This window comes from Acipenser ruthenus, chromosome 47, assembly GCF_902713425.1.
Source record: "Acipenser ruthenus chromosome 47, fAciRut3.2 maternal haplotype, whole genome shotgun sequence".
NCBI lineage: Eukaryota > Metazoa > Chordata > Actinopteri > Acipenseriformes > Acipenseridae > Acipenser > Acipenser ruthenus.
The window spans coordinates 8330222-8351083 of record NC_081235.1 but is presented as its reverse complement, the minus strand read 5'-3'; the positions used below and the strand labels follow the sequence as shown (position 1 = coordinate 8351083).

Sequence of the window (20862 nt, the reverse complement as noted above, 5' to 3'; positions counted from 1 at the left end):
TGTGTATCTGTGGTTTATTGTGATGCCATTGGTATGTGAAAACATGAGAAGGTTAACACCGTGGTGGAGTTATTCTACCAGTACGACTCATATCACTGGAGCTGCCCTTGGGCTACCATTGCTTTTTTAGTACCAAGCCATACCTTTGCCATTGGTAAGGATGAGTACCTCTGCTTCTGTAGCTTTGTAGTGCCTGTGTATTCACTTCTGTCCTGTGAATCCTTCACAGCATGCTTGGTATTTATAATATTAAAAACAGCAGGACGATATGATTTGTTTGAATAATTAAGTGGGGAATTATTAAATGCTGTATCCCTTTTTTAAGGCAGAAATTAACATCTAGCTGAAAAACCTGTCTGGTTTTTTTTTAATGTTTAATTGAGGGAAATGTATTCAGAGGAAAAGTACTGAAAAAAAAAACACACACAACAGAAGCTTAAAAAAAGATAAAACAGCAACAAGATTTTCAATTGAATTTATTCACGCGAAATGGGTTAAGTTATAAATCTGGGCTAGTCTTTAATTCTGATTATGGACGAACCACGTGCTGAATGGGAAACCAGGTTTTATTTGATAATTTATTTGATTTCCTTTTTTTTTCCTGGATGTAGAATCCATTTGAGAAACTGCAACTAGAAGGGAGTCTCACAAGCTGTAGGATCTGCAGGCAGCAATGAATTAATCACTAACTAATGTTTAATGAATGCATTTATGAAATGCTTCACTTCAACAGAAGAGGAGTCCATGACAAAAAGAATGCTTTATGACTATAACAATGAAGAATCACACTGGGTGCTTCTCAGATCTGCTCAGATCAGAAGGCAGGATGTGTATCGTGAGATTACAGTTGCAATACCAGCTCATGTTTCCAGAGCTTTATCCAGCTCAGGTCTCTTTAATCCCAAATCCTCTGTATCCTTCTGTTACAGAATCCGAGCAGAGCAGCAGTCCTAGAACCAGGATTGGCTCAGACCAGGAAGACAGTAATGCAGCCACGATGGGTAAGTGATGTATCCGACCCCATCCCCCTAAGTAACCGACCCCAAAGAAACTCTTATAAAGTCAGTCTTATCAAGTGATTCAACCTCCCCACCTTTTCACACCGATAGCAGACCACAAAATCCACAATGACATCTGCCAGAGCTATTTGGCTTGGCTGGCTGGTGGTGTTTTTTTTTCTCGTAAGCCGTTTACAGTAACAGAAGACATGTGAATCCCCTACCTTCTCTGTGATGCAGCAAACAGAAAAACCCCATCACACGTTCTCATTGATATACAATGGGATGAGCCAAATCATTGCAGTACCATGGACAACGTGCCAGGGCATCAGGACCACTGTGCAATATGTGCGCCAACTCCATATCTTCTTCTTCTTCTTCTTCTTCTTCTTCTTCCTTCCTTCTGTTTTTCTGTTTTGGGTATCACCCCCAGGTCATGTGACTTTTGTCTTTTGCAGATGCCCCAGAGTTTCAGGACAGCTTTGTGGCTTCAGGAGTTTTTAATGTAACAGAACTGGTTCAAGTCTCCAGAAGTAAGACTTTTTTGAATAAATTATTGGCACTAACTTTGAAGTGCTATTAGTGTTTATAAAAAAAAATGGTATGCTGCAGTCCTGTCTTATTGATTTTAAGTGATCGATATTGAGTTAAAGACTGTGGTATAAAGATCCTTCTGATCTGTAGATCATTAAAATAGACCCCAATATACAATACATGATGCTGTCCACACACATGCTGTAGAGTGTTTGTAAATGAGGTGGCGGGATTCAGCAGCCTCTGTTTGTTGAAGCACTGGACATTGCAATACAATATTCACACCGTATATGAGTTTGTGTTAACGGTCCTCTCATGGGACAGAGTTTTAGTAAACAGGTCCATGTTGTGTACCCACAGCCCCAGTGGTGACGGGGACAGGCCCAAACTTCTCCCTGGGGGAGCTCCAGGGGCACCTGGCTTATGACTTGAACCCTCCGGGGGCAGGCTTGAGGAGGACCCTGCCCAGCACCTCATCCAGCGGGTGAGTATTGCTGCAGAGGGCCAGTGCTTCCCATCAGCGAGTCCTGGGTCATTCAGACAGCAAAGCCATTTGTTGGGCTGTGTTTCTCAAGATAATAGTGTTAATAGATGTTGATGCTGGTTATAAGCTCAGGGACACAAATTCTAATACTCAGACAAACAAAATATATTTGGCAATAATTACTATTGTTTAGTAGACACTTTTATTCAAAGCAGACTTTAAATTGCTTTTCAGAACAGAGCCCAGTAATACCTCAATGTGGCAATTTTTTTTTGACATAAGAATGTGTCATGTGATCCCAGTCCTGGAAGGGTTAACTGTGAAATCCTGAATTATAAAACTGGGGCATTGATTGAGAATATTCTGTGAGAGAATTACAGTGAGGGTACTTCCTGACGGTAGTCTCTTTGCTTCCCTTCAGGAGTAAAAGGCACAAGTCTGGCTCCATGGAAGATGACATTGACACTAGCCCAAGTGGAGAGTACTACACCTCTCCCAACTCCCCCGCCAGCAGCAGCAGAAACTGGCCTGACGAGATGGAGGGGGGTGAGTGGGAACCAAGTGTTTAGATTTAGAGGGAGCGGTGGTGGATTGGATGTGCGCTCCATGTTCCTTCAAAACCTTACAGAAATATTAGGGGGAAAAAAACCATTGGGATCCCGTCAGAATCTCAGCGTATGTGCAGAACCATTTGCAGAACCACAGCATTGCCAGCAGCAGCAACTGGACTTGAAACAGATAGTCTGATCCTTGGATTATCGATTGACTGATTATGATCAATTATCTCCCCAACCCTAGGTCATACCGTTGTATTAACATTGGTATGTCAAAATATGTGTTAGCATTCCAATGGCTCTTGGCACAGTGCAGAACAATTGAATGGCAAAATCTAACGGTCCGTTCAATAATAGTTTATCCATTATGTGAGCTGAACTCAACATGCGCTGGTGGTTTGGGAAAACGCATATCACTGAGGTTTTGAAAGAACAATGGTACTGCATAATTCAATATTGGGAGCAGGCTGGTGGAGGTTTGTCCAAAGAAATAACTACTAATCTAACCAGTAATTTTGACCCACCACTGTTTCAGTTAATAAACCCCCTATGTTTGGTATTACTAACTATAGCATAGATGTATGACTCAACCAGACTATAGCATTTATATCCTAGTGCTTTGAAATTTGGCATAGCAGCGTGTGTGTGGTAATTTTACTAACCTATAGTCTGTAAATTATTTGGGTATTACTAACCCGAGTAGCTGTTATACCACAGTGTGTTATATTACTACTTGTAGCAGCAATATCGCAACATTTGGTATTACTAACTTCAGTACCTGCTATAACAGTGTTTGGTATCACTCATTTCAGTAGTCCAGACTTAGGTAGTGACATGGCTGATCAAAGGGCTTATTGTACTTATGAGAGTTTCCCCACATCCACCTTCAACATTAGAATGATATCTTTGCAAACAGCCATAAGAGTCACATGGTCTCGAAGCCTGAGACCTAGACTAGCACCATTAAAGCTGGAATAGAGTTTAGCATGTTAATGATCCCCAAGGCACCTTAACAAATCTCTAATATGGAGGTTTGTCTAGTCTTTATATGATCAACAATGAAAGAGTGTTCAGGCCTAGTTTAGTTGCCAGGTAGATATTAGCGGTTTCTTGAATAGTCTTGCTTAATAACTGCGTCTGGGGGCGGACAGCATAATCTTTCTTGTGGGAGTGGCAGCTAACAATTCTCCCCATTGTACAGGGATGGAAGTCAGGGAAGCTGGATCCACGTGACTGTGGTAGTCTTCTGAAGGGCACCTCTGAGTTAGCATCTAGCTAACTAGCGTGCCATGTAGCTTTGTTTTCAAATGCAAAAATATTTTTGAATATTTTGCTTTTTTCTTTTGACAGTCAAAAAAAAAAATAATGTAATATGTTCAGTCTGCTTCTCTTAATTTTTTTTATTTTGGTTACGCTTTACAGTAAGCAACAGTTTATATAAGAAAACTAGAACTTGTTTATCTTTATTTCTTGTATTTGTTATTTATTTATTTATTTATTTATTTAGTTGCCCCATTTATATCATTTTTGTGTTTTATAAATGTTATGGCTCATGAAAATGATGCACAGTGACACTGGGCCCTCCTTGCCATTCAAGCCTGGGTCTTTCCTAAAATGAGGCAGACAATTGTATTTTAAATCTGGGCTCATTTGAGACCAATCTCTTCAAGCCAGGTTGGAAGTCTTGAGCTGTAAAAGCTTGTGCATTAACACACTACGCTAACCTTTATTCTGTCATTTTTGTTTAATATTCCCTCTTTTACTAATCAGACTCTTTTTCCAGCACATAGTAGTCTTGGGGGCTAGTCTGACTTTTCTTATTTTTCTATTGAGATTCAAACAAAGGAATCGTGTATTCTAAACAACTGTGCTGATTAGGGGCTTTGTGCAGTAAGACTTATCTTCAATATCTATGCCACGTGTCTGGGATAAAAAAAGTTCTGTGCTAAATACCCCCATTGTTCTAACAGAAGACTTTTTTTTTCCCTTGGATATACCTTAAGGATTTCACTTTGTCTCGTGTGTTGTTGTCTGTGCTGTATAATTTTAGATTCTGTTGAGGCATTATTCAAGTAAATCATGTAGCATCGGACAACACCAGAAATGTGTCGCTTTCCACTCTTAAATCACAAATCCTTTTTGTCATGTTTATACTACAGTTAGGTGTGTTATGTACCCCCCACACCTTTATTATTTGTAATGTTTATCTGTTTTTCTTTCACTTTCTCATAAGCTTCCTGTCCAGACAGGAAGGTGATGCCCCCTCTTGCTTCTATTGGCTGATTCCCTAGCCTTCTAATAATAGAACGCAGGCAGTGATTGGCTATATTGGCCATATACCCTGAACAGTTCCAAACATGACAATTACAAAATACGTATTTCCTTGCACATAACTGCAGCCAAACATTACACTGAAATGCGACTGTAAACTGAATCTGGGGTCTGGGTTCTCAACAGGTAATTGAAGGCATGTCAGTCACAATGTTACAGTAAAAAAAAAAAAAAAAAAAAAAAAAACAGCGTTCAACTGTAAGTTGCAACAGACGAGCCCGGTCATGCACATAACACAGACGTTTTCTTAACCTCGTCTTACTCAGTCCTTCCTGTGGCTCTTGTTCTGATTAAACTAAACCAAAGGCCCTCTAACCCCCGTTTTGTCTAATCCCAGGTTGTTCAGTCAGGATTTACCGGGAGCTCTTCAATCCCAGCCTCATCATGTCAACGTCTCCTGTCAAATACGGTGCGTCGCTTTTACAACTGGCTTTCCCAGGTTTCTGCTGGATACTGCCGAGCACAATTCCAACCCCCCCCACCCACCCTTTTCAACACACTGTTAGGGTTGTGGATGACGTGGCTGTATCTTTCAGGGTTTATATAGTTATTTTTAAGGATGTGTGTTTCCCTGTGAAAATGCTACATTGTTTTATTGTTTATTGATGGAACCCTAAGCAAACAAACGGTTCCTTTTTACTGTTACTTTGTGAGTCATTTTTTTCCTATATGAAAGACACAAACATTATTGTAATTGTATTTGATTATTTTATTTTTTTTAATGAACTCTAAAAGAATGTTCAGCTCAGGTTCCCAAGCGTCTGCCCTCGTGCAGGCACAGCTACGTGGTGTGCAGGGTGAGTCATACAGTCAGAGGAGGGCAGGGAGTAGAACGTTAGGGATAACACAGAGAGCACTGGCGCTGACGCTCCCCTGGGATAGGGAGGCAGAATGGTCAGAGACTGTTACTCCTCACTGGCCAGGTTCCCGGTCAGCTACAGGGCTGGCCTTTTTCCTCCAGAGGCTGGTAGCTTGTAGAATTCCTGGGTGACCGAGCTTCAGTTCTCCTGAGCTGTGGTGAGGGAAGAGAATTTCCAAATGAAAATAACGGGGGTGAAATAATTGGCCACATACAGTTCCAAAGCTTATCAGTTTTCAGTGCCTCTGCATTCTTTGCGTTACTCTCAGAAGCAGCATTAATTGCTATGATGAAAAAAAAAAAAAAAAAAAAAACATTCAAAGATCAAATACACGTATACCATAATATGTGCATCTTTCAGCTAGGAAAATCTGAGACTTATGAAGCGACAGCAATTCATGTAAGATTTACTGAAGTATTATTTTGTTGGCTCAAAGTCCTTCAAAACCACAAAGGAAGCACTAATGGCCAACTGACCTTATGATCTCTAACAGCGTCAGTTCCGATCAATAGAGGTTATAAAGCTGTTCATGTGAGTGTGGATTTGATCATGATGACCTGATTTCAGGAGGAATTGATATTTTAAGTCCTGTTGTATGCAATAACATTTGATTTCCCTGTATTCCCTCATTTTCTTATCAAAGTAACATTGTACATCATATTCAATACCATACTAACCAGTAGGAGTTGTTTTTTTCCTGTGGCATTTAGGAGTTCATAGAAACATCTATTTCATCCACCATTTTTTTTTTAAGTTGTGGTGTTTTGTGAGAAAGAGAAATTCAGATAAATATATTGTTACACCCTACATAACCTAGGTATTCCTTATTTCTTGTACAACCTAGTATTTAAATTTCTTACTAGTTCGTCAATCAACTCCACACACAAAACAGGGCGTTGAGTTCATGATGCTCTGGAAGAAATCCAATTACAGGTAATTACAGTCTCATATACACTCTGCCCTCCAGCAAGTATTGGACTTAATGTATCATCAGGTCTTGTCCTCAAAAACACAGTACCAGGGTCAAGGACGGTGCGGGCCAAGGACTGTTTTCTTAATCTATGATTTAAAATCTGTTAACCTGGGGTGTTCTGTTGTCACCCTCTTGGTGACCCCAGCCTTCAGAAGGTCAACAGCGTGACCCCTCCCCCACCCGCTTGGACTGCCTTCCACTCTGGAGTAGTCTTCCTGTCTAGACTGCTCAAACAAGCCTGTTAGTTAGCGAGCTCTTCAGCTGGTGATGCCTTGAAGGGGAGAGGCTCATCCGGGACTCGGGGTTAGTACTGAGACTGCATTTCCGGTTGCCATCAGCTTGGGATTAAGTGCTGTCCAGACCCGCGACTTTAAAAGGAATTTGGGTTTCTCTGAGAAGCCCTGGCTTAGGGGTTGATTTTCAGATCGTTGATTTGGTCAGGAAAAGGTCCCTTGACAGGCCAGCTGTACTGCATTGGGCAGACAGGAGCAGCAGTGATTATTGACAATTGACAAGTAATGTGACGTTATTCAGTGGTGCAGCTCTGAAACCTTTCCCTAGCTGATTATCGATTAGGACATGCAGATAAATATTTGCGCAAGAAAACACATTTTAGGCGCACCAGAAATTATTGATTTAATCGTCAACGATAAATAACCTAGATGCTGTTTTTTTTTCCATCTGGAATATTTACATGCCTTAACAGAACCACACTTCATTTCAGTATATTTGTATGCAGGAGTGTTTAGCAGGATTGCTGCAATCGAAGGAGGAGGCCTTTGCAAGTAACATTCACCAGCTGCGTCTCATGAAACCAGTCTGGCACTATACAACTTGCAACCGACATTGTAACCCCCTTGCTGTAGGTCGGGAAAGAGAAATTAAAAGTGGCATTGCCTTTTCAAATGAGTCTATTTAAATGATCTCAACACCCCCACACTGATACTCTAGATGAATCCTGCTGCCCCCCCCCCCCAGTCTGATTTATTAACCCACTAATCAGCATTATTAAAGGGGTTGTAGCTTACAAAATAATTTCATAAACCATACTTTTCATACTCTTTTATTCACCGTATAGGTCCCAGTTTTGAAGGAAACACATGATATCGCGAACCTGTTTTTTTTTGTTTGTTTGAAACATGGTGCCTGGTACTAGGTTAAAGAAATTTCAGTTTCCTTGCCTTATCTTACAGGAAGTCTGTTGCTGCTTCTCTTCCCAGGTCATTTCACCTCAGCAGTGTTTTTTTGGAGGCAAGTCTCAGACTGGAGGCAAAACATGTTAGTGTTTAGGGGAAGCGGGTAGTATCGCTCTCCAGACGGAACGACCATGAAATTGCGAATCAATATCCGAAAGCCTGCAGAGATAGATTTCTTTAACGTAGTGTAGCACCAGGTACTTTAAAATGACAATCCAAGGGGAAATGATTTGGGTTAGCTTGGAGTGGCAGTGCTTCAGCCTCTGTTTACATTGTTAGTTGGATGTCTACAAACAGTTGCTGGATGTAGGATACATTTAAAATACTTTGAATCTCGCACACCCGCTTCCGATCCTCCAGGAACAATAGAGCTAAAAGAAGCTGTTGTGTCGCGGTTACTGGTTTCTCCTTAAAGGACCCGTTTTGTACAGCGCTGCAGCTCTGTAATAATGGCAGGCATATGCAACCCATTTCGGTCAATTACGCAGTGCAAGCTTTGGTCTTAGAAGTGTCTAAGCCTCGCCTTTCAAAGTTTTGCTTTTATGGGACTCCCGAATAAGTGTTTAAAGAGAGCTCCTGTACCTGTAACTTGTTTAATGGCCTGGTGTGGGGTTTATTTTACAGGCTTATCAAGTTCAGTCCCTCGTTTCAGATGAATAAATCAAATTGAAAGGAGCCGCGGGGTGGCGTGGAGCTGGAAGTGCTGAGGTTATATAGAGTATGAGTGTACAGGATACAGAGACAAATGCAGCGTTAGTGAAGCAGCCCATCCGAAACGCTAGAGAGAGGAACCATATTCGCAAACTAGAGGATAAGTTTTGGTGGTACATGTTTACTAGGGATCATATTTCTAGCGTTTTTTGTAACTTAAGCACACAATACACGGCAAACCATTTATATTCCTCTTTTTTAAGAGGTTTTAAACACAACTCTTCCCTTCGCCCCTTACATGGAAAGTGTAACTAGCGTTCCACGCACTGGACATTCCCTCAGATCATTGCCAGCTGTCTGCATGACAACACTAAATACCTCCAACTACTAACAAGCATCTGCCATCTCTAGAAACTCACTTTCTTTCACTTGCTTTGATTTTTTTTTTCCAGGACTTAATTGTGTAAGCATAGGAAACATCTGTAACTAACAATCACTCAATAATGTCTTCAATAAAAAACACAGAAGGGGAGAATGGAGCTGCTCTCCAGCAGCGTGCCTGGTCTTGTCTTTAGTATCCTGAGATCCCCAGTGCAGCAGCGAGCCTCTTCCACTGTGTCCCACTCCTCTGTAAACCTGGTGTTCCCTCTCTCTGCAGGAATCTCTCCCACAGTGAAGAAGACTGAGATGGACAAGTCTCCCTTCAACAGCCCGTCTCCACAGGACAACTCCCCGCGGCTCAGCAGCTTCACACAGCACCACCGGCCCGTCATCGCCGTGCACAGCGGTAAGACCCGGGCGGAGGAGCCTCTTCTCATCCTGGACTTACCCCAGGATCCCGTTTGAATTACCGCACTGCTACCCCTATAGCTGGAGGCAGTCCAAACCTGCGGAAAAATATGCAAAGGATTGTTAAGTAGATAACTGCTGAGTGTTCTGCGGAGCATCTTGCGTGTTTAGTATTTGTATTAATAATGGCTAATCAAGCAAACGTAATCATATCAAACAGTTTATGGGTTAGTACTTCTAATTTAATATGTCCAGCATTTTTATCAGTACAATCTTTAGAAACAGACAAACAAAAACATCCCATCATATGAGACTTCTTATCAGGACACATTTCCAAAGCCTCCAGTCTTTTATTAACTCCTACTTTTTAAAGGAGACAAAACATCTGTGAATTTAACAAAACTGGAACCGAACAACTAAGCTGTATATCTCATGGGTCCTTTAGCAGTCTGGTTATGATAACGATGACGATGATGTAGCTGCAGAATATGGTTAATCTGTGGAAGACTGATTCCCAAGTTTGACCCACATGTCTCCAAACTGCTGATTGCTAGAGTTATATTATAGTATAGTAATAAGTCATGAACAGGCCCTTTTGAATTTTAGACCATAATCTCTGTATATAACATCCTAAAGAGAGATCAGTCTGTCTGCCATTGAGATTATCACACCAGGTGTCAGCAGACCACAGCATTGCCAGCAATGGCAGCACAGTGGATTTGAAGCTGATGTTGAACAGTGGTCTAGAAAGAGTAGCACTGTGCCTGGTTTTGTTTTTAACTTTGTGTAGCGCACTGGGATGCCATGCCGTGAAGGGCGCTATATACAAATACTTGCGTATTGCACTGTATTTTGCATTGGATATTGTTTCACAGTCCCCTCCTGTATTGCTGTTGTCTGCAGGGATCTCCAGAAGCCCACATCCTTCCTCATCTCTGCATTTCCCCACTACCACCATCCTACCCCAGACAGCGTCCACGTACTTCCCCCACACGGCCATCCGCTACCCCCCACACCTCGGCACCCAGGACCCCCTCAAGGATCTCGTCTCGCTCGCCTGCGACCCGTCCAATCAGCAGCCGGGATCGGTAAGCCACGCCTCCAGTTTCAAATTTGTATGATTCAGATCTCTCAGTAAAAATATTCAGTTCCTGTACAAAATGTTGTGTGATTATGAATAACTGCATAGTTAAAAGTCTGATACATATTGTATATATATATATATATATATACACACTGTACATATTCATTTTAATATACATAAATAGATGTATCGTGTAGAGTTCTATGCATATATAAAGGGAGTGGGGGGGCCTGTAAAGTACTGCGTGTGTTTTCTCTTTGTTTGCTTGTTAATCCGTTTCTTTTATGTATTTTCAGTACAACGCACATGGTAGTTTTTTGTTTTTTTTTTCTAAAGGGAACCTGCTTACTAGAAGGAGACCCTATACTTTCCCAGACAGAATCTGGGAGGTTGAATAAAACTGAACAAAGAGAAGCTCATTGGCAGGCAAACAGAAGTTCTTTGATAGCCTCTCTCAGTCTCCCTGTCATTTTGTCAGCGCTGTCTGGCTCCCCGCATTGTCATTTCTTTTGGTTTATCATGCCACCGAAACAGAGCTCCCAGCATTAGTACACAGACTGGTGCTACAAAAAAACAGTTTGTCTGTGCCCTTACTTCTCTCTGTCTGTCACACACACACACACACACACACACACACACACACACCGTCCTGAGTTGTCTCTTTTCTTTCCCAGTTAAACGGCAGTGGTCAAGTTAAAGTGCCCAGCCACTACATTTCCTCACAGATGCTGGCACCGCCACCTCCCCCTGGCATGTCCCGACTGACGTTACCACCCGACACCAAATCTGCCACGACCACCACAGAGGGAGGAGCGAATTCTCCAACATCACCTAGTAAGACTTACACTCTGAATGGAGCCCAGAACACAGAATGTGGCTTTCTCAAGCCTGACCCTTCTGTTCTGTGTCTCTCACTGTGCAATTTTGAAGTCACTTACAGTTACAGAAAAAACAAAACAAAACAAAAACAAAAACATTGGCTTTCCATTATACAGGGTTTAATAGAAGGCAGGCATCTTATTATAGTGCTTAATTCCATCGAGGCGGTCTGATGGAGAAATAAAAGACAAGAGCGAGGATCCAGCATACAGTGTTAAGCACTCCCGGTGATTTGCTATTGGTCTACCATTCTAAACTCTTTTATTGACGTATTTCAAAAGTCACTTTGCGAATCAGTAGGGAGCCGTATCGGTTTCATACATCATGGAGATGGCAGGATTAATGTAAATTAAACAGAAGAGAGAATAATATAGGTTTCAGTGTTGTTATAATACCATTATCAAAACCATTAGCAGGCCACAGCGTTATAAGCAACTAAGTCAAGTCGACAGAAGTTCCAGCTAATGCCTTTATCAGCATTTCACCAGTCGCATTTTATGTAGAATCTGACACAGAGGTTTGTGTGTAATTGTTATAGATTTAAACCGATTATTTCCAAGGACTCAACAAAGGGCCTTGTCAAGATGGTGCTCCTAATACACCAGAACGTATTCAGTGACTTAAAACACCCTAATAACATGAATAAAATATATAATGTTTTATGGTTTTTGTTTTGTTTTTTTTCTTTCAAATAGCTGCTCAGGAATGCACCTCACACAGTAAAGGGGGTTTAAAGCTGGCAGTAAATAAGAATGACTCATATACTGAACCTTAAAGCTTCTGTTTTTTTAATTTTTTTATCACCAGGTAATATTTTATTAGAGACAGAGCTATTATTACCCTTTGATATAAATATGTGGCTTGGCACTGTCACCCCTGCCTGATATAAAATAACTGATTTATTTAATGCAGGACTTCCGTTTTTGTTTGTTGTTTTGCTGGGTTGTGTTTGTTTCAAAGACTTGGCAACACACACAGAAGTGATACACAGCTACTAGCTCAGCACAGGGAGGTCTAACCCATTGCAGTCAAACTTGAGGCCCTGGTCTAAAACAGGCCTCCAGGAAAGTTTTAATCTGCCTCACAAAACTTAACTAAACATTACCAATTTCCCCCCTAGTAGCATCTCACTTGTCACATTGTAATGAGAGCCATACTTTCCTTAACACTTGTGCTACTGCAATTTACCTTGCTGTGATTTTGATATATGACCTTTAATACAGAAAAATATGGCAATACATGAAGATGCAGGTCCCAGGGAAGATGTATCAGTTCAGGAAAAAAAAGAAAAAAAAAACCTTGTTAATTATCTAGCAAGGCTGTTAATTCAATTTACAAGGGATCAGGCATGTAGTTTATTAACGCTGTGTGATTTACATAACAAGTCATTACTTAAGCAGTCTGCCTCTCTGCTTTCATAAAATGTTCTCAGAATCCCGAATCCCTGAGCGATGCGCAGAGCCGTACCCCCCACCGGAGTACACCACCAAAACGAATCATTTTTAGATTATTATTTATTACATATGCAAAGCTCAACGGGACAGATTCGTGTAGCGCGGGCTCCATCACAAAGTGAGCAGCTTTGTGTTATAGGAAAACAAACCGGTGAGGTTACAGGACAGCCACAGAGAGCTCTTAAAGGGATATAGCAGCTTCATTTTCTGCAACCTTCTGATTTATTGACGGCCACCTTCAGTAGTAAGGCCACCATTAGCAGTCCCAAAGGTGTCTAGACCCTGTTAAATTCACCTTCAGTACACTTCAATGTCTTTATTTACATGGTTGTGTAATTCAGGAAATCCAACCTCTTTTAAGGTCTTTGCTTGTTAGTTTGTCCTTAACACTCATATCGATGTCACTGTGACATTCTTGCTATGCCTAAGCCTAATAATTCAACACAACGCATCTACTTCAACATAACTTAAGAGGGGTGAGTTTCCTGAATCTCTACGCATGCTGTTGCCTTAAAGCAAGAAAATGTAATCCGGTTTAAAATCTCTCTTTGGATTGCAACATTCAAAACTGAAAGCATGGCGGTGCCTGTAAGCAGCACATTGTATAATCCAATGAGGACCCAGGGCTCAGTGTGATGCAATCCAAGGAGGAGGGACACGTGCGGCATAACAGTGTCTGTATCAGCAAGGGACTACTGGATATATGGAAGTGTTTGCTCTTCCTACCTTGTCTCCTGTGCCATGCTACAGGATAACAAAGCTGTTTGCCACAAAACTTGCTGTTCCCAGTACAGAAAGGCATGTAATCCACATTCAGTACTAAAGACTTTAATGCTTTAATATGATAATACGAGTTGGTAATACTGGGTGGCTGATGCTGTTTCTCTTTCGTCCCTCCCAGCTTACTCAGCCCCCGGCACGCCCCCTGCCAACCGTTCCTTTGTAGGAATAGGACCCCGGGATCCTGGGACCATCTATCAGGCACAGGTAGGTCAACCACTGCTGGTATTGCACCGAATGACTGACGCGACAGAGATATCGGGACACTGATTTTGTGACAGTGACAGTGTATGGCACTGTTTAATATGCCGGTACTTTTTATGAACAGTACAGAAAATGTGTTTTGACATCCAATCCGAAAGCAGTTTCGATACAGATGTACTGCTGCTCCCCCCCCACCCCCCTAAAAAAAAAATTACTCAATTAGACGTCATAAATGTGTCAGTGGTGGTGATGTCATCAGCAGGCGTCGAAGTTCATTATTTCAACACGCTTAAGAACGGGTAATGAAATGTGCGACGTTGAGTAATATTAATACTATACACCCAAGACAGTTATAAAGTCAGCTGGATCTAATGAGGATGTGAAATAGACACAGCTTTCACTTTGACACATTCATTAATCCACTAATGGTATATTGCTGTAATACTAGCAAAGTGTAATAAAGCATGGTAAAGCATAGGCAAGCGTTGCAAAGCCCAGAGAGGTAAATAGGTAACGGTAAGCTATGGTAATTGCATAACCATGGGAGAACTGCAATGTTACCATGCAGATTTTACTGTGGGACGCTTTTATAGTGGTCGTCCCAGTATTATATAAAGTCATGGAACCCCTGTATATCATATAGCTTGTCTTACTGCCCATACAAGATGGTGGAGTTGCGTAATGTGGGGGTTCATATTAATTTAAGGAAAAGTCTCAGTTCCCATGCCTAACTCAGGGTAAATCTGCAACATTTGCCCTTCCTAGGTCATTTTTAACCTGCGTCTAACCAGGGTCAAACCATGGATGTAAGCATGTCAGCAAATAGGAGAAAAAGCTGGTTGGTTAACCATGGAAGTCCAACGCTATCTGAAAGCATGGCTTGCAAACAGACCTAATGTATTACCAGATAACATGCAATTCTGTCAAAGCTGCGCATTTGAGATGTATAAAAAGAAATGCACAGCAGGTACGATTTCTGGAATTGTTTTAGTTCGCTATAATCACTTAAGATAGCAAAGCTTATCCGAAACTGTGGATATGCCATAACAGTGTGCAAAACAAACAAACACATGAAGTAGACCACTCCTGTTATCACTGTAGCCCTCTCTTAACTCTTCCAGACCGATAACCCAAACCACAGTAAACACAGACGGCCTTCCCCTTCTCAGTACTGGCACTGATCCATGCTTCCATCTCAGCTATTGAGAGCGGTATAGATTATCACCTCTCCCAGACTGTGCTGCAGTGCAGTACTTTCCTTGGCTGGCTAACCCCCCCCGCCCCTATAAGTTAAATGCATTGCAATGAGATTTCAGGCTGCGGTAGCGAGCCAGGGAGTGTAACTCAACCTGCGTATTTGTTTCCAGTGTTCTGTTAGAATGTCACCAGGGGAAACAGGACACTTGTTTACATTTTGTTTATCAGCAAGAGCCAGTTTTTTTTTTGTATGTGGTGGGGGGGATCTGAGAGCAGTCAATTGAATGTGGCTTCTCTCACATTTCGATATGTAATATTATTTATTTGTGTTATTTTAGTATTTTATATATATATATAAAATATGCAATAAGAACAAGAAGGAAATATATAAAAAAATAAAATAATAGCATAAAAATATAACTATGTAAGAATCGTAGAAAGCAAACGTAATTGTCTGGCATGTGATGGTCTCCTTATAAAGGTTTTTACTGTAGTAAAAGCATAGCAAAGTGTGATAAACGAAACAATATGATCAAAAGAAAGATTAAAACATGAAAAAGGAAATTCATATGCCTCCAAATAATATGGTACATGCTTGTTTGAATGCATATTAACGTGTAGAACATATATTTCCAAGGCTATGTAGAATGAATGATTGTTAACAGTATTTTTTTTTCTGCCAGTCCTAATCGCACAGTACCTGAAAGGTTTATAACAGCTACATTTTTCAAGTCTAATACTGTCAAATTGTTTGAGTCAGGCTGTGTTTGGGTAGAATCGAGGCCCCGTGGCAGAGGTTTTAATAGAAACACAAAGGTAAGAAAGTGCAAATGGGAATGTACAGATTTTAAAAAATGTATAGAAAGTTGATCGGATTCTAACCAACTGCAGTCCGAGCTAAGAGTGTATGATAAGAGGTGCAAAGCCGAGGCGGTTATCGTGTTCACCATGTGGAGTGTGACATGATCGGGTCCTTGTTTTTGGAACACCAGACGAGCGTCTGGAGCCCTCTATCTATCTGAGTCTGTCAGAGCTGCTGGCTGTGTTACTCAAACTGACACACAACAGGGACATGCATCTTTTATATATCGCAGATTAGAACCCAGCTGGCATGAAGGGAGCTCTGTGCAAGGGATGAAACAGCAGCAAGACCAAGTCCGTTTCCTATCCTGAGAATAGCACGGCATTCGCAATACGTACAGTAAAGAAGCAACGGATGCCAAACGCTGCATGTGTTATGAATGAGGGCCTGTGCAGTACGCTCTGTTTGAACATGCAAACAACTTCCTCCTCCGTCCTTGGAGGGAGCTTCCATTTCCTGCATCTGGTCCTGGGCCTGCGCGCGTTTCCATGGAAACGCGGCTCGGGTTTCCGAAACAGGAAAACTCAAATCCCACGCTTCTGTGGAAACCGGACTCCTTGGGTTGCGTTCTTTGCTGCTCAGGGTTTGAGTCAATCCTGTGTTTGGTGTACACAGCACTCGAGTACAGGAGCCAGGTTTCAGTGCCAAGCTTACCAGTACAGTATCAGAGCACGTGAATTTGTGCAGTGTCGGATAGGAAAGCACCTACCAAGAGAGCACCTACTATCAGCCCTCTGTCAGACCGCTGGCTTTCCCATAATGGAGGAAACTGACAACGTTAGAGCTTTTGTATTCTAAAGAATCTGTATCAGGGATTTGCTTTAACCTAATCAGAGAGGGACAGTCCGGTTACTCGAAAGTATGTGCTATATATGGCAGGTGTTCCTAATTTTTTTGGTACCTGGACATGATTATAAACAGTCAGTTGTTTTTATAGGGAGACACAGCCTGGTGACTGGTTATCTCAATACGTTACAATATCTGCCCAGCCTCTGCTTGGTTAAAGACCCAAGCATCTGCAGATGTGATAAAGGAATGCCAACACAGCCATAGGGAGGTGGGGCACAGTGAAAAGACAGAGACTCAGAGGGATAAGGGGGGGAGGGCGGTGGTGCCACCCACTTGGCAAGAAACAGTTGGCATTTTATTGGCTGCTTCGCTGGCGTGATGGCGGGCAGCCAATTGAATTCCTTCTTCGAAAGGTTAGTTGCTCTTGGCACCTGTCAGCGATTAGGCCTGGGCCCTCCCTCAGTCCAGCTCAGAGGGTTCTAGATGTAGAAAGGATTTCATGTTCACTCAGTCTGACGAGGTCAAAGCTAGATCACTGGTGATTGGGCACATGTTTTGCAAAGTTTCCTGTGCCAGTGGCTCTGGCTGCATCGTTGTTTTTGTAGAACACAGAAATGCCTGCGCTATGCAGTGCCGTCCCTGTGTGTCAGTGCAAACCGCTGTGCAGTATATACAAGCTGCATCTCTCTGGTACAAGTCAGTTTCAGTCACAGAAGGATTGAGGTCTGGCAGCAGGTGCTCAGTTGGCAGATGCTTCATCCCTAACCACAAGAACAAAAATACATCAAAGAGTGTTGTGAGAGCCGTGGTGATAATGCCCCATAATGAGATGTGGAAACAACACTTTAAATGTTCAAGTCTAGTGAAAAAAATCCAACACATATTTGTCCTTTTCCCTCCTGTTTTACAATGTACACCTCAGAAATACTAAAACTTAATAAACTCAGCGACAAACGTTTCCACTACTAAGTCTTTTCCGTTTTTTTTCACATTTAACATTACAGTCGAAACGTTTGTTGCTGAATTTATTATTTTTATTTTAGTATTTCTAACATTACTGCGTGTTTAATAGCTATGGATAAAACACTGAAACTAATAAACTAGTGAAAATTGTAAATACTGTACCCCCCCCCCCTCAGTAACCCAATTTTAGTTTTACCAAATATCATGTTTGAAAATACATGTTTACATGTGCATCTTTCAAAACTGCACATTCGAGACCTGTGCAGAGAATGAATGGGAGTGCAAAACAAGTATGTCTGTTAGATACAAGCACCATGGCACCACAACGTTGACCAAGAAATATTACTGCAGTATAAAAATGGACCTGAAAGCGCGAGACTGCCGCTTTAAGAAGCAGATTGCTCTTTCTCAATGTCAGGGTCAGCAACTCATTATGTGTGAGTGCTTTGCAGTGCCCAGCAGCAGAGGAGGTACATGACAGAGAGCTGATAAATATTAATGAGCCGCCCCAGGATCACATCGCTGGTAGGAATACACAGCGTTCGCCTCACAAACTACATGTGGCCCACCAAGCAGGATTGCCTTCTCATGCCGAAGAAGAAGTAGAGATTCTCTAATAGGACGCCTCCCTGTTGAATTGAAAGCGCAGTAATGTGTGTGAGTTTAGGAGCTCCTCTTCAGTTCTATTTGCCTGCCATAGACATGTGTAATGTAGGCTAGATCAGCCAAAGTGTCGTAATATTAGTGTGCACCAGCGCCATCTAGTGCACAGCTAGTGTATTGCCAGCAAAACAAAAGAAAAACGACCACTAGGTGGCACTGGCTCTTCTATAAAGACAGGTTCTGATCTAGGTTACCTATGTCTAAGGCAGGGGACTAGAACTGAAGAGCAACTCCTGAACTTATAGTCAAAGCACCTTTACACAGACTGTACACTAAATGTTTGTGCAATTGCTGTAAGGACCACTCCCTGCATTTAGACGGGGCACTTGGAAAGGAGTATTACTATTATTTATTTCTTAGCAGACGCCCTTATCCTGGGCGACTTACAGTTGTTACAAAATATACACAGTATCACATTACAAAACATCACATTATAAAATATCACATTGCAGAATATCATATTACCGATAAGAGCAGTTATAAAGTACAATGAAAATCAGATGCAAATAAGATCATCCATATCCATCCTGCATATCAAACCTGTGGTGTTTAAATATTGCGCTCACACTGCAAAAATGCAAAAAAATGACAAGTGGGCCAGTATAGAATTTGATACAGCCTGGAAGAAATAAGGAGGTGGCAATACACAAGCTCTGCTAATATACCCTGCGGCAGATCCATTAAAGATCAGAGCTGTAAATATTCCATTTTAGGCTGTCGCTTGTAGAAGTGAATTCCTGTCTTGTAGAGCCTAGTCCTTTCCTGTGTTAAAGTTCAAAGTGAGCGCACTGCACATGCCCACGAATGTGCTGCAACCTGTGCGCTCCAGCAGAGCTTTTCCTATTAGGAGCCCCGGTCTGTGCAAGCCTCTCTCTGCACCGCATAAGGAAAGCCGTTGTGCTCTTGCAGTGGGGTGGCCACGTCTAGGGCTGTCTGGTTGCCACGGGAAACCAGACATGATGTAATTGCAGGATGAACTTGAACTTCAGGGACTGGGAAAGGGAACAATAGACCAAAGCAATCAATGCCTTCTCGGCTTTTTTTTTTTTCATCCAGATACTGAGGGGTAGTTGCATTACACAGCTGCTGTTATCGACTTTTACAGGCTGATTAAAACGTAGTCCAGCGTTATTAGTGAGGGTGTGTATGTAAATAGTACAGTAGAGTAGGACTGCAGACTAGGAAAGGGTCTTTCTTTTTAAAGTAGTAGACTGTAGATGAAGTCGATTCGTTCTGTTGTTTACACTTCAGAACTCTGGCCCTAGCAACAGCCCCGATGGAAGCATTCCAATTGTTTTTTTTTGTTCATCCTGTGCAGGGATTTGCTGCTCATACTTCCTGTATTTAACTGCAGTCACAAGGTCCCTAACTTTTCTTTAAAGAGTCAGCACGGAGAGGCTTTCTAGCGAGGAAATAAAAAGGAATTATTAAGATAGAAAAAGCAAATGTGAGGCAATAGTTCTGAACTAAAGGCCTCGTTGGTGACTGTGTGTTAATGGAATGATTTCGATTTTCCCCAAAGTGTATTTGTATTTATTTGGTTGAGCTGCTTTAGTGTTACTTCAGCAGGGAAAGCTACAGGCTTTATATTTCACTCCTGTGAGTTTTGCAGAATGCAAAAACTGTTGCTGATACATAAAAGATTTAACAGGCTGTTAGAATATGGACCCCGAATTCGATAAAACAGTTTTTGTTTGTTTGTTTGTTTAGAAGTGTTTCCTGTCTCCCAGACTACATGGCTCAATACTAGCATTTTTAATTATTTTATTATTAAGAAGTAGGTTTGAAAAAAAAACAGTTCTTGTACTGCTGATGCATTCTTTGATAGCTATGTTGTTCATGGAAAGACACAGGGCAGCCAAAACGTGTCTAAAACACACTTAGACTCTGGAGCAGCTGACTGGTAATCTAATTTGTATTCTTCTACCAGTATGCATTAAGTCCTTGAGACTCCAGCATAAAACCGGTTATATGGGCATTTCTTTTCTCTTGGAAGTCTGCTCAGCCAGGTCACCACAGCAGACGAGAGTCTGTCCTAATGGCTTTTAAATGGATTTGATTAGAATTAAGAACACTGATAAAGAATTCCACGTACGGTGGAGTTCTATTAGAGTGTAATCGCGCACCGCTGCTTTCTACTGTCTTCCACAGAGGCAGACCCAATAGATCCTTTTACTATTAATCCAGTGGAAGTGGCAGTAATTTCCTGGGGGGGGGGATGCAGAACAATTAATGGATTATAGTTTGGAAAGTGGAAGCAGTTGGGGTGGGAGTGACAATGGTAAACACTGCCCCCTTGGGGGTACAGTTGGTACTGCATGCACAGATTTCTTTGAATGGTGGGAATATGCACTTGATATCACACACTGACTATATCTTTACTGTTCTTTATCATACTTTCATAGGGTTTCGAATGGTTCCATGTTAAGAGAGAAACAGTATCATGCCCTCTTAGCTAATTCTGATACTCTAACAGCTGCTGAAAAGACTCCTCAAGGGGCGGGGGGTGGGGGGGAATGGAGGTGATGCGCAAAATAAGCGAGTGGGTGTGTGTGCTGGACTATATGAAAAAAGATGAAGAGATAGACTGGGAATCTGTGCAGTTGTTATTGATGTT

The 20862-nt window shown here is 41.8% G+C and overlaps 1 protein-coding gene across 5 annotated transcripts in view; it reads left to right on the top strand.

Moving 5' to 3' along the window:
- The window catches only part of LOC117401466 (nuclear factor 1 C-type), a 95774-nt gene that overhangs the window by 58650 nt on the left and 16262 nt on the right, over positions 1 to 20862 (top strand). For 2 of the 5 annotated variants that reach the window (XM_059013981.1, XM_059013979.1), the window contains exons 3-11: positions 930 to 1001; positions 1457 to 1531; positions 1872 to 2016; positions 2438 to 2562; positions 5239 to 5310; positions 9240 to 9368; positions 10274 to 10458; positions 11129 to 11288; positions 13689 to 13774. In XM_059013981.1, the coding sequence (XP_058869964.1) occupies positions 930 to 1001; positions 1457 to 1531; positions 1872 to 2016; positions 2438 to 2562; positions 5239 to 5310; positions 9240 to 9368; positions 10274 to 10458; positions 11129 to 11288; positions 13689 to 13774 (1049 nt within the window). The remainder of the gene's footprint in view (positions 1 to 929; positions 1002 to 1456; positions 1532 to 1871; positions 2017 to 2437; positions 2563 to 5238; positions 5311 to 9239; positions 9369 to 10273; positions 10459 to 11128; positions 11289 to 13688; positions 13775 to 20862) is intronic. The other 3 variants (XM_059013980.1, XM_059013982.1, XM_059013983.1) reach the window with 3 other exon arrangements.